The following is an 18,045-nucleotide window of genomic DNA, read 5'->3' as shown; positions in this document are numbered from 1 at the left end:
GCCAAAGTCATCTTTCCTGTTTCGGCGAACCATGACCTATATTGTGTTGGTATGCCGTAATAACAATCTAAACAACACACAAAACGGAAAGGCAATGTAAATAACATACATTCTTTTTTAGAATTTTATAGTAGTCTATAGTCATTTGTTCGGTTTGTTGCTGACATTGCATGCCATTATATCATTATGTTTGTATGTTGTTGTGTTTCATTTTAAGATGCTCATCAGTTAGCAACTATATGATATATTCTGTTAAACCTTAGTTCAAAATTGACAATTACTACATGAGTACTTTCCCTAAACATGATCCGACATTTCCCATTTTTTCTTCATAATGGAACAGAACAGAGCTGTAGAAATGGCAATTAATGACCATAGATTTATCATTACAGGGTCATGTTGTGCAGGAATTGTTAGTTTCAGGATGACAAATATGACTTCAAATAATTTATTATATCTTGGTGTAGTTTAAGCAGATATTTTTATTTATACACAACGGAAAGGCACACTTGGTCTCAGATTTGTCTAGCACAACAACAGACGACTTTCTCAAAGAATGACGTCATACCAGCACTTAAATTAGTTTCTTTCAATTCCTCCATTGAATAATTTTGGTGTGTTTAGCAAAACATTTTATGTTTTTTTTTTCTTTAATAGTACATGTACATTCCCTGTATACTAACCTAGTGATGAAAAAGCAGACGATCTATTTCTCAATAAATGACGTCATTTCCGTTGCATTGTAATAAAACACAATCACTTTTATGCAAATCTTTGTGTATTTTACAACATGAAAATTATATTCTAGATATGCAACAATTCTCAACATGTCAGGTATCCAATAAAATTGATATAAATCTAAATTTGAGATTTTGTTGATACTTTTTGCTACAAAATAAAACAAGCCCCGTATAGTTATATATTATACGAGGGCTGTCCGGAAAGTTCGTAGACAAGGCTATAAAATTATTATAAGCAGTCATATCAATATGATGATTTAAAACTTTGCTAAAGTATTTATCTGCTACAAATTTCTAAATTAAAAAACACGATAAAAGTAATACATGTATACGCAAAGCACCAATCACCATGGCAACATGATCAATGAATTACGGAGCACTTTGATTTCTGGACGATAGCTACACAAATAATAATAAGTTGCTAAAAGTTGTAATTGTAACGCAAACTCTCGTTTTAATTTTGTGACATCAAAGGATACTATTACATGATATTTAGTGAAAATAATGACGTCATACGCAAATAAACAGCTTGTTAACAACAGTGATAGGCAATGAAGGTGTGTAAATTTTGTGTTGCAAAAGTGACGTCAAATTCAAGGACGGAGCAACGTAATGTTATTTAACTTCATAGCAACGCTAATATGTCACCGACTGATATTTTAATCTTTACTTTAAAACAAAATCAACAATAAATTATAAAAAGTAACTTGTCTTTTAATGTCAAACAAGATTAAAAAAACGGTGATGACAGTATATCGTATAAGAAACGCTTCAGACGACAAAAAGTAGCATAGCCGAAATATCGTCGACTGTGTAACAACAATCTTTGAAAAAGACAGACATCTCACACACTGTATGGGAACCAGTGACATCTTTGTTTTAGGATAGATTATAGTATATGAAATTCATAAAGTAATGGCAAAGAAATATAACATGTATTAAGTATACGCCAGACAGGTACCATGGCTGTTGGAATCGGAAGAAACTGAATAGTTGGAAAACGTGAAGTTAATTTGACACCGTTGACGTTGTCAAAGTGCTCCGTGATGATGTATATATGTTGTATGTAAATACGGTTAAAATACAAACGTAAGTCACAGTTCAGTAATGTTTGATAAACGTGTTCGCTAGATATGTATAATTTTGCTGACAAAATGTGTACAACGTATGTATTGTTATAGAATAAAAAATGAAGAAGTATATGAACTTTCCGGACACCCTTCGTAGTATAATAATTAAATTAAATTTAATACCGATTTATAAATAATGTTTAAAGCAGCATGCCTCCAGATTCATGCTAATTTTCATGAAAATTTTGTAATGTATTTGAAAGTGTAATACTGTGAAGTGACCAAAAGGAAGCAATTTACACATTATCAATGGCACTTACAAACCTCGTCAATTACCAAAAAGTGGTAAAAATATGCATAACCTGCCTTAACTGCATTAGAAACTCAGTAGAAATAAAGTTGTAAATACTGTAAAATCAACCAATAATCGCACAAAATGTTTAAAATACTACTTGAATCTTGAAACTTTTTACTTTTTCTTACATCTTAGTACATTTTTCTCAAGTTTGATTTTATTGAAATATTTTGAAGGCATGCAGCTTTAAAGCAACAATTACAAGTCCTTATGAATGTCATATCTTTATTAAGTTTTAAAGTACATATTCAACAAGCTTGTCGTGGCAGACTGAAGGTTTTGGTTAAACTCTTGGTTAAAGTATCCACTATATGCAGCATTGTGTACTTGTAATATGATCGAAAATAAATCAAGACTACATATTGTAAAACATAGTTAACAGCACGTAAGTCTGAAATATATAACAGACTGACACTCCCTTTAAATGACAATAGACGGACGTCTTCTTCAAAATGTTATTCATTGCTTTTTGTGAATTGATAATATGTGATTTCAGAACGTCCTCACTGCAATTTTGCTACTTCTGGGCAGATTCTTAACTTTGTCGAGTGATAGATATTCCTTGACTTTTGGTAGAGATTCAAACCTTTCAAGGAAACTCTGTAGCTTCGGGAAGGCATTCAAACAATCAGACTGCAACCGTCGAAGAAAATCAAGAAGATCATACATCGAAAAATCAGCAGCTGTTATCTAAAATAATTGAACATCAATTTTGTTTTAAAAGAAACATATACGTAATCTTGATTTGTACAGTAGCATAGACACATTAGATTTTAAAGTAACATTATGCCCATCATAGGTGCAGTTTTTATATTCTATCCTAAACATTGTTACTATGATTATTTGTCAATGACCATTTTAACAGTCAAACTGAAGTTTTTTGAAATATATAAGTAGTTTTGCACGACTTTACAACGCAAAATTAGCATAATGTCACTTTTAATACAATCATTATAATAAGACATGGAAAAGTTGTCGCTGTGAATAATGACAAAGAATAAGTTTCGTTATAAATAAGCAAACAAAATAAATGAATAAAAACATTACTCGTTAAAAATGATAAAAATAGACAAAGAATAGTTCTCATCATGAATATACAAAGGATAATTCTCGTTATAAATAAAACAAAGAATAATTTTAGTTATAAATAAATAAGAAATAATTTTTGTTATAAATAAAACAAATAATAATTATAGTTATACATGTTAATAAACAAGGGAATAATTATACTTATAAATACAACAAAGAATAATTTTAGTAATAAAAATGAAAAGAGTGAAAGAAAAAACAAGAAATAATGTTTGTTCTAAATTAACATGGACACATCGTCGTTGTAAGCTATGATTTATTTATATTTACGTTGTAAAAAAACAAGCACTAAATCTCGTTATAAATAACCAATTACCAATTACTGAATATGAAAAAGTTTGTCAAACAGTCCATTATAAATGTTAGGGATACCTCGATGGATAGTTAGAAGTTGATCAGTCAACAGTATATAGTACGGACTTTCAGGCTGGTCTGGTTTAATACTTATGGTCAAAGATTTACAGATTCAGCATGGTTAAGTTTGATAAAGATAAACTTACAGCGTCCATAGCAAACCAGTCATTTACACCTAGATGATTCTCAAACTGTTTTAGTTTTGGCGGGAGATTCTTAAAGAAATCTGGTTTCAACTTCTCCTAGGGAATGAAAAAATAGAATAAAACAAAACTTATTAGTGTAAAGATCAAGTAACGTTCATGAAACCCAATGCCCTTCTTATTACACTGGGAATACAAAATGATATTCATCTTCAATATCTTAAGTGTAACAAAATAATTAATATCTTTCACTGCGTGGTACTCTGTTTTGCCCATTCTTACTTATATGCAGACATTCTAATTTTTGTAATGTAAAATCTGAACACCAAGGTAATGTATCGAATTGAATTATACGTGTTTTTTAACAACATAGATTAACTTCTACTATTATATTGATATTTTCTAATAATTTGATGCAGTAACAATATCTTCCCACTTACGTAGTTTTCAACACTTGTATACGTTATTTTGTAGATATTATTCCTGAGATCCATTGCCTCCTCTATAATCATATCTACAACTGCCTTTTCCTTCTCCGTCTCACCATCCAACTTATATTTCCGGGCTACGTGTCTTACAATTGCGTGACTTTGGGAAATTTTAACATCGCCATCTATGTAATACGGAAGCTGAAAAATATAGTTCAAGTTTTTCATTTTTTGTATGACAACATGTATTTTTCATTATTATACTAAAATTAATAGACTTTTTTTCTTTACTGATAGAATTCTGATGCTTTCTTTTCGTCCTGCATGCAACGTACAGTGCACCTGAAATAACACATGTCGAAACTTAGAATATGATTTTGCTCACCGATGTCATCTCGAACACATTGGCTACATGTATGTACTTCCACTAAAAATGTGAAATAAAAATCAGAGAAAATGCACGCTCTCTTGTGGTACAGATTTTTTGCAGTGTTTATTAAGCTATTTGTTTTCATATTTTACATTGCTTTTTTATATTCCATACTTGACTTGTTGAACAATACCGGCTTACCGCAAGCTAAGTGTGTACATAAGGGCCTCCGTGGCCGAGTGGTTAAAGTCGTTGACTTGAGATCACAGGTCCCTCACCACGTAGGTTAAAATAACCTCCACCAATAAAGCTGAAAAAAAATCGACGAAAAATCTCGGCGGGACGCACTAGGATGATCCGACTTGAGTGTACGGTCGCCCATATGGGCTTTTCAGCGGCGACCTTAAATAAACACATCAAATAAAAAAAGATGTGTACATTAGGGCCAAGCAGGACAACTTTCGTTTCATATTAACAATGAAATACCTTCACATACCAAACAGTCTTTTTCGAATTATAGAAAAGACCTGTCCATTACACACACACTTTCAAAACATAAAGTACTCGAATTAATCTGCAGAATTAATCAATCTTAATATTTACACAAGTACACTTACATTGGGAAAGGATAAAAATTCTCCAAACTTTGGTTTTACACTGTACCACGATTCTCTGCTAAAATCCGGCGCTGAAATTCAGGAAATATGTTAAATTCATTATTACAAAAATACAAATCAAGTGACTTTTTTAAACTTGAAAATTACAAAGTAGTATACATGTAGTATTTGTAAGTTAATTTAAAACATTAACATCAACATTTAAACTTATTGATACAAGAAGTACTTAGTGAAGTTTTAACTATTCGCATTTTCTATAATGCACGAAAATCGCTGTCAAAGAGTTTCAAACATATATTAATTTGGTTACTTTTGGATTTTGAAAGATTATGGTAGATTTGTTGCTATCAAGACTATATAGGATTTCAACAAACCGTTTTTAAGAATACGCCATGCACTCTCAAGGAAATATACAAACGTTATTATTTCAATTTACTACAGGCACCGGATATAGTTATATACCTTACATTAACCAAACTGCACAATGAAAAGTCAGAATTAAATCACTGATAATCGTAATATCATGTCATTAGATTACTGGCAATGTGTCAAAAGTCATCTAAAACTGTTTATATTATTAACAGAAATACACAAATTAACAAAAGAAAAAAATACCATCTTGATTGAAAAGGCACAAAAACCGTCTATCTCATTCAAAAACAATGCATATTTTTCGATAAGTCAAAGAACAATTTTACTTATTTTATTTAGGGTCATGGTAAAAAATACTTTTGTAAAAAGCTACAAATTGATGCTACATGCCAATATCAAAACTTTGGACTTTTTTAGTATAGCAGTAAATAATTTTAAGCTACATGTATGTTAATAAGTCTATTTATAAAGTGACCCCCGAAGGAAGGATCAATCCTTTCCAAGGGGTCAAGATTTATATCACTCTTGTAGAAGTCAACTAAGCAATGCTGCATGTCAAATATCATAACTCTGGGCATTGTAGTTTTATATATATATATAAAGTAAATGTGTGTCTTATATAAAGCCTATATACGGTAACTCAAGTAGAGCCCAATTTGATCTGAGAAAGTCCCAACCTGGGTTCTGCAGGTCGTCTCATAATAAGTAATAAAGTAATATTTCTGCCAAATAGTTTTATTTCCTTCCATCGGTTCAAAAGGCACAGAGATACACGACATTTTATAACGGATACGAAATGATCTTGACCTTGACCTGAGGCAGGTAAACCTGTGTTTTGCACATCTTCTCATTATGATTTAAATTTCTATCAAGTAGTTTCAATTTCTTTCCACCGGTTCAAATGTTTAAGACTGGACACGAAACATGCCTTCAGGCGAACAGACGGACGGACGATCAGGTGCATAACAAAAATGTACACTGTTTTTGTTGTTGTTATTTTATTGGGGGGGGGGGCGTATAAACAGTATAAAGATTGAAATAAAAACAGTTCGCCCCTAATGGGGTTTGGCTCTTCCAGGAGAATGACTGTCTTTGTACTATTTAAACTAAGGAAATATTAAGTAATAAAACTAGAACCAATTTCCAAGATATGGTGGCTGGGCTGCACCGCCTGACTTAAGACTGAAATATTCTCCTTGGAAAACAAGCGTGTAATTGTTTAGTTAACACTATTTTAAGGTTATATCATCCTTTTTTAATCTTAAATCCATTTGTATATTTACACCCAAAACAAAGAACTCTGATCATTTTTTTACCCAAAAAAAACACACACATCAACACTTGTACATAATATCTTATCATGTATACGACTTCTTTACGAAATACTACTAGACACTTGGCTAGCAATAAATACTCCACGGAATGAAGAATTCAAAATTAAGTATTTTATAATACAGATTCAATTTGGATACAGTAACAACAGACATTCAACAAACAATATTTACTTAACAAAATCTGATCAGCACCAGAAAAAACAACTTATTATAAACTCAAACACCCAATATTTGCAGATATCTTCAAAAACAAAGAATCAACTATGATAATATTGACAAGACAAAAGCACGTAATATCAACCAATATCAGCCAAATATATATTTCCAAACAGATATAACTCAACAAACAAATGTAATGCTACAACCAAAACAACTACATGTAATTACAAAGAATGAACCCTGATAAAATAAGATCATCACAATTAATTACAACAATTTTAACAAATCAACAAAACTCCTTTCAAATCAACTATATTCTCTTCTCTAAAACAAAAAAAAAAACGCTCAACAGTACAAATGGTATTGTTCAACAATATTAACCTGGCACTTCATAAACTTTCGTTATGGCAATTTGAACAAGCAATAATCATAGTATTGCAAGCAATCCATAAGTCCCCTAACGGTTAGAACCCTAGCAACATTCTGAAGGGCCATTCACTTATGTTTCTAATTTGTTAAAAAAGTTCTTTAAAAGTGATCACAGGAAACAGTTTTTTATGTACAGACAGACGGACTGAAGGACACTCAAAAGTTATTTCTTAAAGCATCCCTGTTATCAAAATATAACATTTTTAAAAGCGAAATTCTTAAAAAGGAAATAACTCTTGAAATAAAGATGCAATACGTCATACATGATGTGAGTGTAACAAAGAACAATAAGTAATGAAGGTGTTCATAATGAATGTTGTTTTTTTTTAATTTGAAGTAAAAGAAAGTGAAAAGAATGAATGAGAAAAATTCAAAGTTTAAAGAGGAGATAATTCTGGAAATATGGATGCTAGATTTATAAACCTTGTCATATAATTATGATGTGGGAGTTTGAAGAAAATCCTATAATAATCGAAAAAGTTGGAATTTCTCGAAAAAAAGTGTAAGTTCAAAAGGGGCATAATTCTGGAAATAGTCTTGCTAGAGTATGAACTTTTTCACAAATGTTGAGTGATAATAAGAAACATAGATATGAAGTTTGAAGTAGATGCATTCAGAAAAAAAGAAGTTATTAAAAAAAATATTTTTTCTAAGTTCAAGGGAGGAAATTCTGATGAATTTATGCTAGAGTTGAAAACCTTGTCACATATGATGTGGTTGATGACCAGAAACTTTTATTTAAAGTTTGAAGAAAATATCTTAAGAAATAAAGAACTTATAGTGAAAAAACGTTAAAACTAGAATAAGAAATCTTTCAATTCAGTATATTTGTTGCCATAGCAACCAGAATTTTCAATATAGGAAGAAAAAAAAGAATGTGCATAATCTCCAAACTGCCATCTTCTCATATTTGAAGTTTCATAAAAATATTTTCAGTACTTTATATGTGTTATCACTGGATCCAGGTTTTGTGTACAATTTGCCATATTTTCAGTCTATTTGTTGCCATAGTAACCAGGATTTTCAACGTAGGAAGAAAAAAAAAAGAATGTGCGTAATCCCTATACTGCCATCTACCCATATGTCAAGTTTCTTAAAAATATTTTCAGCACTTTTTGCGTTATCACTGGATCCAGGTTATGTGTAAAAGTTGCCATATTTTCAGTTTATTTGTTGCCATAGCAACCAGAATTTTCAACATAGGAAGAAAAGAAAAAGACGTGCATAATCTCCATACTGCCATATATCCATATATCAAGTTTCCATATGCAATCGTATACGCAAAATTTTTTCAGTACTTTTTACGTTATCGTGGGATCCAGTTTTGTGGACTGACGGACTGACTGACGGACGGACAGACGGACGGACAGACGGACGGAGGGTAAACCTAAAGTACCCTCCGGTAAACCTGTAGGGGACTAATAAGTGCTAACCATTACCTATCGAATATATCGATATTTTGCTAGCTTCAATCGGCAGTGAGGTGTGGTGTATTGACTCTTCGATTCTTTACCGACACCATGTTATAATATTTTTAAAATAACTTGGAAGAATTAATTTCAAATCGTTTTACTACACCTGGTTTTAGAATATATTTTAAAATGTGGAATTATACACAATTATATTGTTTATATCCTTACAGTATCTTTCAACGGTTCACTTTGTGACTTTTATGCAATCGTATACGCTTTAGCGTATAATCGTTATAAAGGCAGCTATAAGAAATACAACATGGACAGTACACACAACACACATGTTTGCAATAGTTTTAAGAAAAAGGCAATTTTAAATTGAAGTACCAGGACAATCGCCAAGCGAAATAACCACTATGATGAGAATAATCCGATTTGGAGTGACCATTTTTTTATTAAGGTCGTACCGTACTCGATCAGATCGCAAAAAAATATATTGTTGTGTGCAACTTAATGCAAACAAATAGTCATATCTTGCTGTAAAAAAACTAAGATAAAGTTTAGAAACAATTTAAAAAGTTTCTCCTTTGTCAAATGCTTACATCGGTTACCGGTTATTGAACTGGCTAAAAACCGAACGGATTAATGTGACACCACTTACTACAATTCCCTAAACTGATGTAAACTTCTCCCAATACTCGCACAGGTTTATTTACACTTCATCTCAATGTATCACTGTTGTCCTTGTATACACAACAATGCGAGTATCATATTTAATGTAGACACCTTACTTTAATAATTCTTAATAATAAATAAGGTGACATCCTTGCGAGCAAATTAGAACACGTTCTATTTTTCTTCAAGATTTTATCGGTCAAGACACTGATAACACCGGTTTAATATAAAGCATGTGTCCCGAAGGTGTGACAGTGTTGTCATTTTTATTTTTTACATGACCAGTGAATTTTCAGTTTATGTTTACAATGCCTTGGTCAAAAGCACAAACCGGTACGCTGATACACAGAAGAACAAAAAAGTACATTTTTTTCAAAAGTAAAATCAATACGGATTTTCAAATTTCAGTTACTGAAAAAAAAATCATCAAAAATCAATTAATAAGCTCAGATGTTTCATTTATATTAAATTGAATTCATTTATTAACTTCATTGTTTTAAGCTAATTGCATCATTATTCACACATTTTATATAAATATGATAGTCTTTAAGTATTAAAAGTAAGTATCTTTAAATGTATAAATTCTTGGCAATCTTAATAAAACATTTTACTAAAAAAAAAATAATGTGCCTGATTATATGTTGTATGGCCCCCAACTCTTAGTAAAACACATTATCTTCAGATAAACTGTAGGATTATTCTGACAGGCTCACACCCCATCCTTTCTGTCAATGAATACGCTTCAGAGAGAAGGTTATGCATTTAGACATCCGATACTTTACATAAGGCATCTATAACATTAAAACAATATTACCTAACTTGTTAAGAATATCAAATAGTATTTATAACAAATAGAGTTGTATAAAAATATCAGGTTAACAAATTCTAAGAACGAGATAACAATAATTCTTACGAGGCCCTTGTCCGTACTGTACATCTTCAAACTCTACCCCGGCATATGTTAAAAGCAATCGAATCGGCTGTGCTAACTGAAATCTTAAACATAAAGTAAAATGAATGTTACATACAGGTATGTAACAAAATATACGTACAGTTAAGTGAAACATTTTATAATTATGCTACTTTAGTAAAATGTCTACCAAGAAATAAATACTTACACCTTTATTTTTCCAATATCCAAGAGATGGCATTTCTGTTTGTCCTAAACCAATTCAAGCGTCTATTGAGCCGCTATGATAATTTGACAGTGACGTTGCATTTTTTGTGTACACAAAAGTTAACTATCTTAAAACGGGTTCAAACAGGTTAAACAGGTTTTTAGAAGCCAATGTAGTACAAGATGAATAATAGCAATTTAAATATCTTGATTGCAAAGTTTGACAGTAAGTAATGGTTACCGTACGAGGAATAGGTCTACATAGTATTTACATACCCAGGTGGCGATTTGAAGACCGAGTGAGCGTAGCGATCGAGGTTTTTAAAAGGCCACTGGGTCTGTAAATACTATGCAGACCTATTCCGCGTGCGGTAACTATCTTACCTACATGCTCTTTTGTTTTCCCATCCAAACATCATTTTATAACTCGGTATTTATCAATATAACTCACAAGAAACCTTTATCATGTATCAGAATGCATTCCAAAGCCATTCAAATATACCAACCGCTACGCTTTGTAATTCATTGTGTTATTTGAAAATTCTCGTTTTTTTCGTGGGGTTTCATTATGTAAAAAGGTCAGGTAAATGTACTTGTTGAGATGAGTCACAGAAAATGAAAACAGAACTTGCCGGGGTTCTGTTTCAAGTCATTGATATAAAGAGAGCAAAGGTAAGATCATTATATTGTTATACAGTGTAACTTCTTAAAACCGAACACCCATGGGACTTGTCAAAAAGTTCGGATTTCAGAGGTTTCCGGAATTCAGAGGTTTCGGATAATGTGGACAAGACTAAGCCACTAAATGTCAAGGAAAATGTGGCCATTACTGTAATATCATATATAATAGTCTTTTAATCAAGATAAAGATGTGAAGGAAAAGAAAACATTGATATTTTACACTTTATTTAACTTACACATTGTCCGATGCTAGTTAATTAATTAGTACATCAAATGCAATAAAATCCCTAAAGACGTTTGGTGCACAAATTGTCCCAATTAATTGCCATTTAATCCGCTAATAAACACTTCAAATTCACTGACCGCCGTAAATTACTTTAATTGACCGCATCACTTCAAACATATTACTTCACAGTTTGTGATTTTAACGCGTGTCAAATTACACGATCACCGCTAATTAGTAAAAAATCAACAGGGAGATTAAATCTTCCTGCAGGGTAAACATTCTCGATTTACAATGTATTTCACACCTTTAGATATTTCCGGATTTTGGATGTAAATTTGCATTGATTTGACTCTAATTTTACGAAAATATCGTCCGGAATTCAGAATTTAGAAGTTCCGGAATTCAGAAGTATTATATTAATAGAAAATAGAAGGGAAAAAATCGGGACCGAAAAAATTGTTCGGTTTTTAGAAGTTTCCGGATTTCAGAAGTTCCGGAATTCGGAAGTTACACTGTATGTATATATAATATAATAACAATAATAATCATAATATATAAAAAATATTGACATAGAATACTTTATCTTGATATATAATGATTTTCGTGGTAAGTAAATGATCAGCCTATTTTAGATATAAAATTTACGATTATTTTCAATATATGAATATAAATACTAATAATACATGTTGTTAAACTGTCTTGTAAGTTTGTTTGCTTAGTTTTCTTCTGTTATTATTTATCTTTCATAACTGCGTTTTATAAATGGTCGATTAGAATTTCAATCATGTTCGGAATAATTTTCTTTCGGTGTATACTCTATAAGAATCATTCCCCCTTCTTCATATGTTTGATTAGATCGTTTATATCCCATAATACATAGTTGTTAAAATAAAGCAGAAAACACAAAAAAGCAGACTGGATTGTGGAAATAAATGCCGAAAACTAGTATTATATGAAGCTTTATAGTTCGGCAAATGTGAGTATACCGAAAAGCAAGATATAAAGTCCGCGTTATTGTACTCTTAAATCGACGAATTAAGAGCTGTAGTCAGGTCGGTTTTCTCAAAGCAAAGACTATCATGGACATATATGTTATAAGAGCTAGAATATAATGTCCTAACAGCCGTATTCGCTGATTCATCTCTTTTAATTTGATGAACTCATCTCTTTTAATTTGATGAACTCATCTCTTTTTATTTGATGAACATGTACTTAAAAATATATATCGATCCTATTCCCCCCCCCCATAAATTTGCACAATGCAGAATTATTGTTGCACAATGCCTGTATTATTTCAACATTCCTATGTTACGGAATATACATATACGGTGATAATTATGTAATGCTAAATCTCAAATGCTTCATATATTTTCTTTTGTATAGATAACAATAGAACAATAACAGGTCGGTATCTATTTCCAGACCTGTTAAGCGGTCGGTAAATTGGGATGCAATACAACTTTTTTTCAAGGGTTCAGTTTTCTATTTTCCCCCCGATTTCTTTTTCAATTTTACTTAAGATGCAAATGAATTGGGAAATAAAGGTACTTATGCCCCCTTCCAAAATGTGATGGTACATTGCTTTGATTTGTCTGACGGTCGCTCGTATACTTAATGGTTTCAGTAACTAAACAACGCTAAAGCCTAGCAACTTTAATCTTGGTATAGGGATTGTGCATGACCAGTAGATAATCTCCATTGATTTTGGCGTCAAGGGGTCAAAGATCAAGGTCACATTTACTTTTTAGGTTAAAACGGTTTCCGATCAATAACTTAAGATTGTTTTTGCCTAGGAATTTCAAACTTGGTGTGGAAATTGGTATTGGCAAGTAAATGACACCTATTTTGGGTTCAAGTGGTCAAAGGTCATATTGACTCTGTAGGTAAAAAAGGTTTCCGATCAATAACTAAATAACGTTTTTGCATAGGAACTTTAAACTTGGTGTGGAAATTGGTATTTGCAAGTCGATGACCCCTATTTATTTTGGGTCAAGGGGTCAAAGGTCAAGGTCAAATAAACTTTGAAGTTAAAAACGGTTTCTGATCAATAACTTAAGAACGCTTAGGCCTAGGAACTACAAACTTGGTATGGTGATTGGCCTGGCCTTGGCAAGTAGATGACCAACCCATACTGATTTTGTGTCAAGAGGTAAAAGGTCAAGGTCATATTGACCTTGTAGGTAGAAACGGTTTTCCGATCAATAACTAAAGAACGCGTAAGCCTAGGAACTTCAAACTTGGCATGAAAATTGACCTTGGCAAGTAAATGACCGACCCGTCAAAGGGTCAAAGGTCAGGGTCATATTGACCTTGTAGGTAAAAACGGGTTTCCTATCAATAACTAAAGAACGCGTAAGTCTAGGAACTTCAAATTTGGCATGAAAAATGACCTTGGCAAGTGGATTACCCCTTTTGATTTTGGGGTCAATGGGTTAAATTTCATGGTCATATTGACCTTGAAGGAAAAACGGTTAATGAATTAGGAACGCTTAGGCCTAGGAACTTCAAAATTGGTATGGGAATAAGTCTTGCTTCCTATTGATCTCGGGGACAAGCGGTAAAGGTGAAGGTCATATTGACATCGAGGTAAAAGTGGTTTCCGATCAATAACTAAAGAATGCTTCGACCTAGAAACTTCTTCACGTATTTTTTGGACTAACTATGCTGACCAACGTTCATGTAAAAATTCCATTACCCTAACTAAATTATTTATGGGGCAACACTTATGATTCCGGGACGGACAGACGCATGTACGCACAGGCACTTGGACAAGTAAAAAGTATAACTACCCAACCCTCGATTTTTTATCTTCAAGTCAATAAATATTAATGTCGAAAATATTACGCACATATTTATGCTCCCCGGTGAGCAAATAGTCGCTGCTTTGTCCGTCTGTCCGTGCTATTTCAGAGAAGTAGGGGGCCATCTAACTGTAAACAGAGCAAAAGAGAACAATAGAGTGTATTCCATAACAATAGAATAAGGGACCATGGCCCTCAATTAAACAAAAATATAACAAAAAATGGCCTCTAAGTCGATTTGAGTAGCACGTCCGTCCGTCTGTCAGTCCGTCCTTCCAAATTTTCTTTTCTAGGACATAACTTTGAAACAACAAAAGGTATCAACATGAAACTTTGTAGGTAGATAGATTTCATTGAGTATGTGTGCAGTGCACGAGAACCGTAACTCTGCAGTGTTGCCTAATTTTTTAATTATTGTCCTTTGTTTATTTTGACACTTTGAACTTTTTTCAAGACATAACTCTAAAACTATAAGAGGTATCAACATGACACTTTGCAGATAGATTGATCTTATTGAGTAGGTTTGCAGTGCACAAGAACCGTAACACTGCCATGCTCCATTTTTGAATTATTGCCCTTTGTTTAATTTTACTCTTAGGATTTTGTCCGGGACATCACTCTAAAAGTATAAGAGATATCAACATAAAACTTTGTAGGTAGATATGTCTCATTGGGAAGAAGTGCAATGCTAAAGAACATTAACACTGTCTTGCCTTATTTTGAAGCCATTGCCCTTTGTTTATTTTTACTTTTTGACTTTTGTTCGGGACAAAACTCTTAATTTTTAGAGATATCAACATGAAACTTTGTATGTAGATAGATCTCATTGGATAGAACTGCAATGCTAAAGAACCTAAACACAGCCTTGTCTTATTTTTGAATTATTGCCCTTTATTTATTTTTACACTTTGAACTTTTTATGGGACATAACTCTAAAACTATAAGAGATATCAACATGAAACTTTGCAGATAGATATATCTTATTGAGTAGGTTTGCAGTGCACAAGAACCGTAACTCTGTCATGCCTAATTTTTGAATAATTGCCCTTTGTTTAATTTTATATATTGAACTTTATCCGGGAAATAACTCTAAAAGTATAAAAGATATCAATATGAAGAAACTTTTTGGTAGATCGATCCAATTGAGAAGAATTGTATTGTTAAAGTACCATAACTTTGTCTTGCCTAATTAATGAGTTATTGACCTCTGTTTATTTTTACTTTACGACTTTTGTCAGGGACAAAACTCTAAAATTATAAGAGATATCAACATGACACTTTGAAGGTAGATAGGTCTCATTGGGTAGATGTGCAGTTCTTACGAACCATAACTCTGCCTTGCCTTATTTTGAAGTTATTTCCCTTTGTTTATGTTTTTTTTTTCTACTTTTGTCCGGGACATAAATCTAAAACTATTAGAGATATGAATATGACACTTTGTAGGTATATAGATCTCATTAAGTAGAAGTGCATTGTTAAAGACACATAACTTTGTCTTGCCTAATTTTGTTGTAATTGCCCTTTGTTCATTTTGACACTTTGAACTTTGTCCGGGACATTACTCTTAAATTATAAGAGAAATCACCATGAAACTTTGTAGGTAGATAGGTTTCATTGGGTAAAAGTGCAGTGTGTAAGAACAATAACTCTGCCTTGCCTTATTTTGAAGTTATTTCATTTTGTTTATTTTTACTTTTTGACTTTTGTCCGGGACATAAATCTAAAACTGTTAAAGATATCAACATGAAAGTTTGCAGGTAGATATATCTCATTGGATAGAACTGCAATGCTAAAGAGCCTTAAGGCAGCCTGGTGTTATTTTGAAGTTATTACGCTTTGTTCATTTTTACACTTTGAATTTTACACGGGACATAATTTTGAAACTACAAGATATATCATCACGAAACTTTATAGATATATCTCATTGAATAGAAGTGCAGTGCAAAAAACCATAACTCTGCCTTGCCTAATTTTAAAGTTTTAACCCTCTGTTCACTTTTTAATACTTTCCTGTGTCCAAAACCTTCTAGGGGAGCATCACCCGGTTCAACCGGTTCTTGTTTCGACAAAGCCAGACCCAGAAGTCATCTTACTGGTACAATGATAAGCAAGGAGGCTAGGATGATGATATATCATTGATGATAATGATGTTGTTGTTAATAATGATGATGATGTTGTTGTTACTGTTGTTGTTGTTGTTGTTGTTGTTGATGATGATGATGATGATGATTTATTATAAGCGTTGATTGAGGTAGGTTAAAACGACATTGATAATTTTAGTTTCCGTGTAAAATGTGTGACAGATACGGTCAGGCATTTACTAGCAAATTGCAGAAACGTATATGGCACAAACAGACAGCTGTGATAAATTTGGCCGAATATACATCTACGTTCCATGACATATACGGTCCGACAAGGCTTAAATTGTGCATAACTGCTTCGATAATATTGTGTATTTTAGGCTGGAGGCCTTTATTTACAAAATAAATTGTTGTTGCTGCTGTTGTTGTAAATCTATGAATAATTATTTTCTGATACCATGTATAATTATATGAATCTTTAACACAATTATATGAATCTTTAACACAGATATATATTATGATAGATAAATCTCAAGTTATACAATTGACAACGACATGACATATACCAATATTTCATATTTTACAGCACAGTAGTCAAACAAGGTGAAATGTTTTACAAAGTCTATTAATTGATTATAGACTAATTCTGATATGCGGCAAGAGAAAAGATTAACTTAGAAAAAAGAAAAGAAAACACGTTTTTGATGCCTTATGGTATGACATATTTGGGATTGGTTGGTTGGTTTTGTGCAGAAGGAAAACATAATTATTTAAACAGATTGATACAGTATTTAGTTTCAGGTATAACATAGGTATTATTTTCACCGGATAACGACATGACAAGTAAAAGTCGAACACGATAACATTTACATAAATCGGTAATACAATTATGATATAATAGGGTTGTTCAAGTTCTTCAATTATTACAATTTGCACTTTTATTGCAATATAGAAGAATAAAAGTAGAAAAAGAAACGTAAATCTGAGTAGCGTAGTGGTTAAAGAATTCAGATTATGAAGATCTTAGGTTCAACACATGTTTTTTTCTAATTGAAATCTGCAACTGTGCACACGTTTTGAGCATGTGTTTTACTTTCAGAATACATTTCTATGTCATGTAACTTTTCATTTTCTCTTTAATAATATTTTCACAATTTAAAGTTAAACTTATGACGGTTAAGCAAAATTTAATGTATTTGATTTTTAAATCATTGAACACAGTGAATAGTGTCATCAACATTATTATGTTTGAAACTATATTCGCCACATTTTAAAAAATTGTGGCTTATTTTTATAGACTATATACAAATTTTCTTCAATTGCTCATTTATCGCCCTATAAATAAATGAAAAAAAAAAATAAATGCCCTTTTTAGGATTCGAAAAAGCTCCACACTAACAGAGCAAACACTCTACCATTGCACCATTATGCTAAAGGCTTAAAATGACTGATTGATTAGGTGGTAAAAGATTTTGGCGAACAATAGAATGCTTTGATATAAAAATTATTGACACCCCATTTGTCAATATTGATGTCAAGCATGTGTAACAATATTTCATAGATATCTTTTAAAAGTATTTATTTGTTATTTT

At 32.0% G+C, this 18,045-nt stretch overlaps 1 protein-coding gene across 1 annotated transcript; it reads right to left on the bottom strand.

Moving 5' to 3' along the window:
- Nucleotides 1-762: 762 nt before the first annotated feature.
- On the bottom strand, nt 763-10,740 carry LOC132713089 (glutathione S-transferase Mu 1-like). Its single transcript, XM_060695554.1, has 6 exons — nt 10,666-10,740; nt 10,461-10,536; nt 5,167-5,237; nt 4,192-4,380; nt 3,755-3,850; nt 763-2,855 (listed from the first exon to the last, which is right to left on the bottom strand). Exons 1-6 carry the CDS (start codon nt 10,696-10,698, stop codon nt 2,658-2,660), a joined length of 663 nt encoding a protein of 220 aa, XP_060551537.1. The 5' UTR covers nt 10,699-10,740; the 3' UTR covers nt 763-2,657.
- Between the last annotated feature and the right edge of the window lie 7,305 nt (nt 10,741-18,045).

This window comes from Ruditapes philippinarum, unplaced genomic scaffold (genome assembly GCF_026571515.1).
Source record: "Ruditapes philippinarum isolate M1 unplaced genomic scaffold, ASM2657151v2 ctg13183_1_1_1_1, whole genome shotgun sequence".
Classification (NCBI taxonomy): domain Eukaryota; kingdom Metazoa; phylum Mollusca; class Bivalvia; order Venerida; family Veneridae; genus Ruditapes; species Ruditapes philippinarum.
The sequence above is the reverse complement of the archived record's forward strand: the minus strand, read 5'-3'. Positions and strand labels throughout refer to the sequence as shown.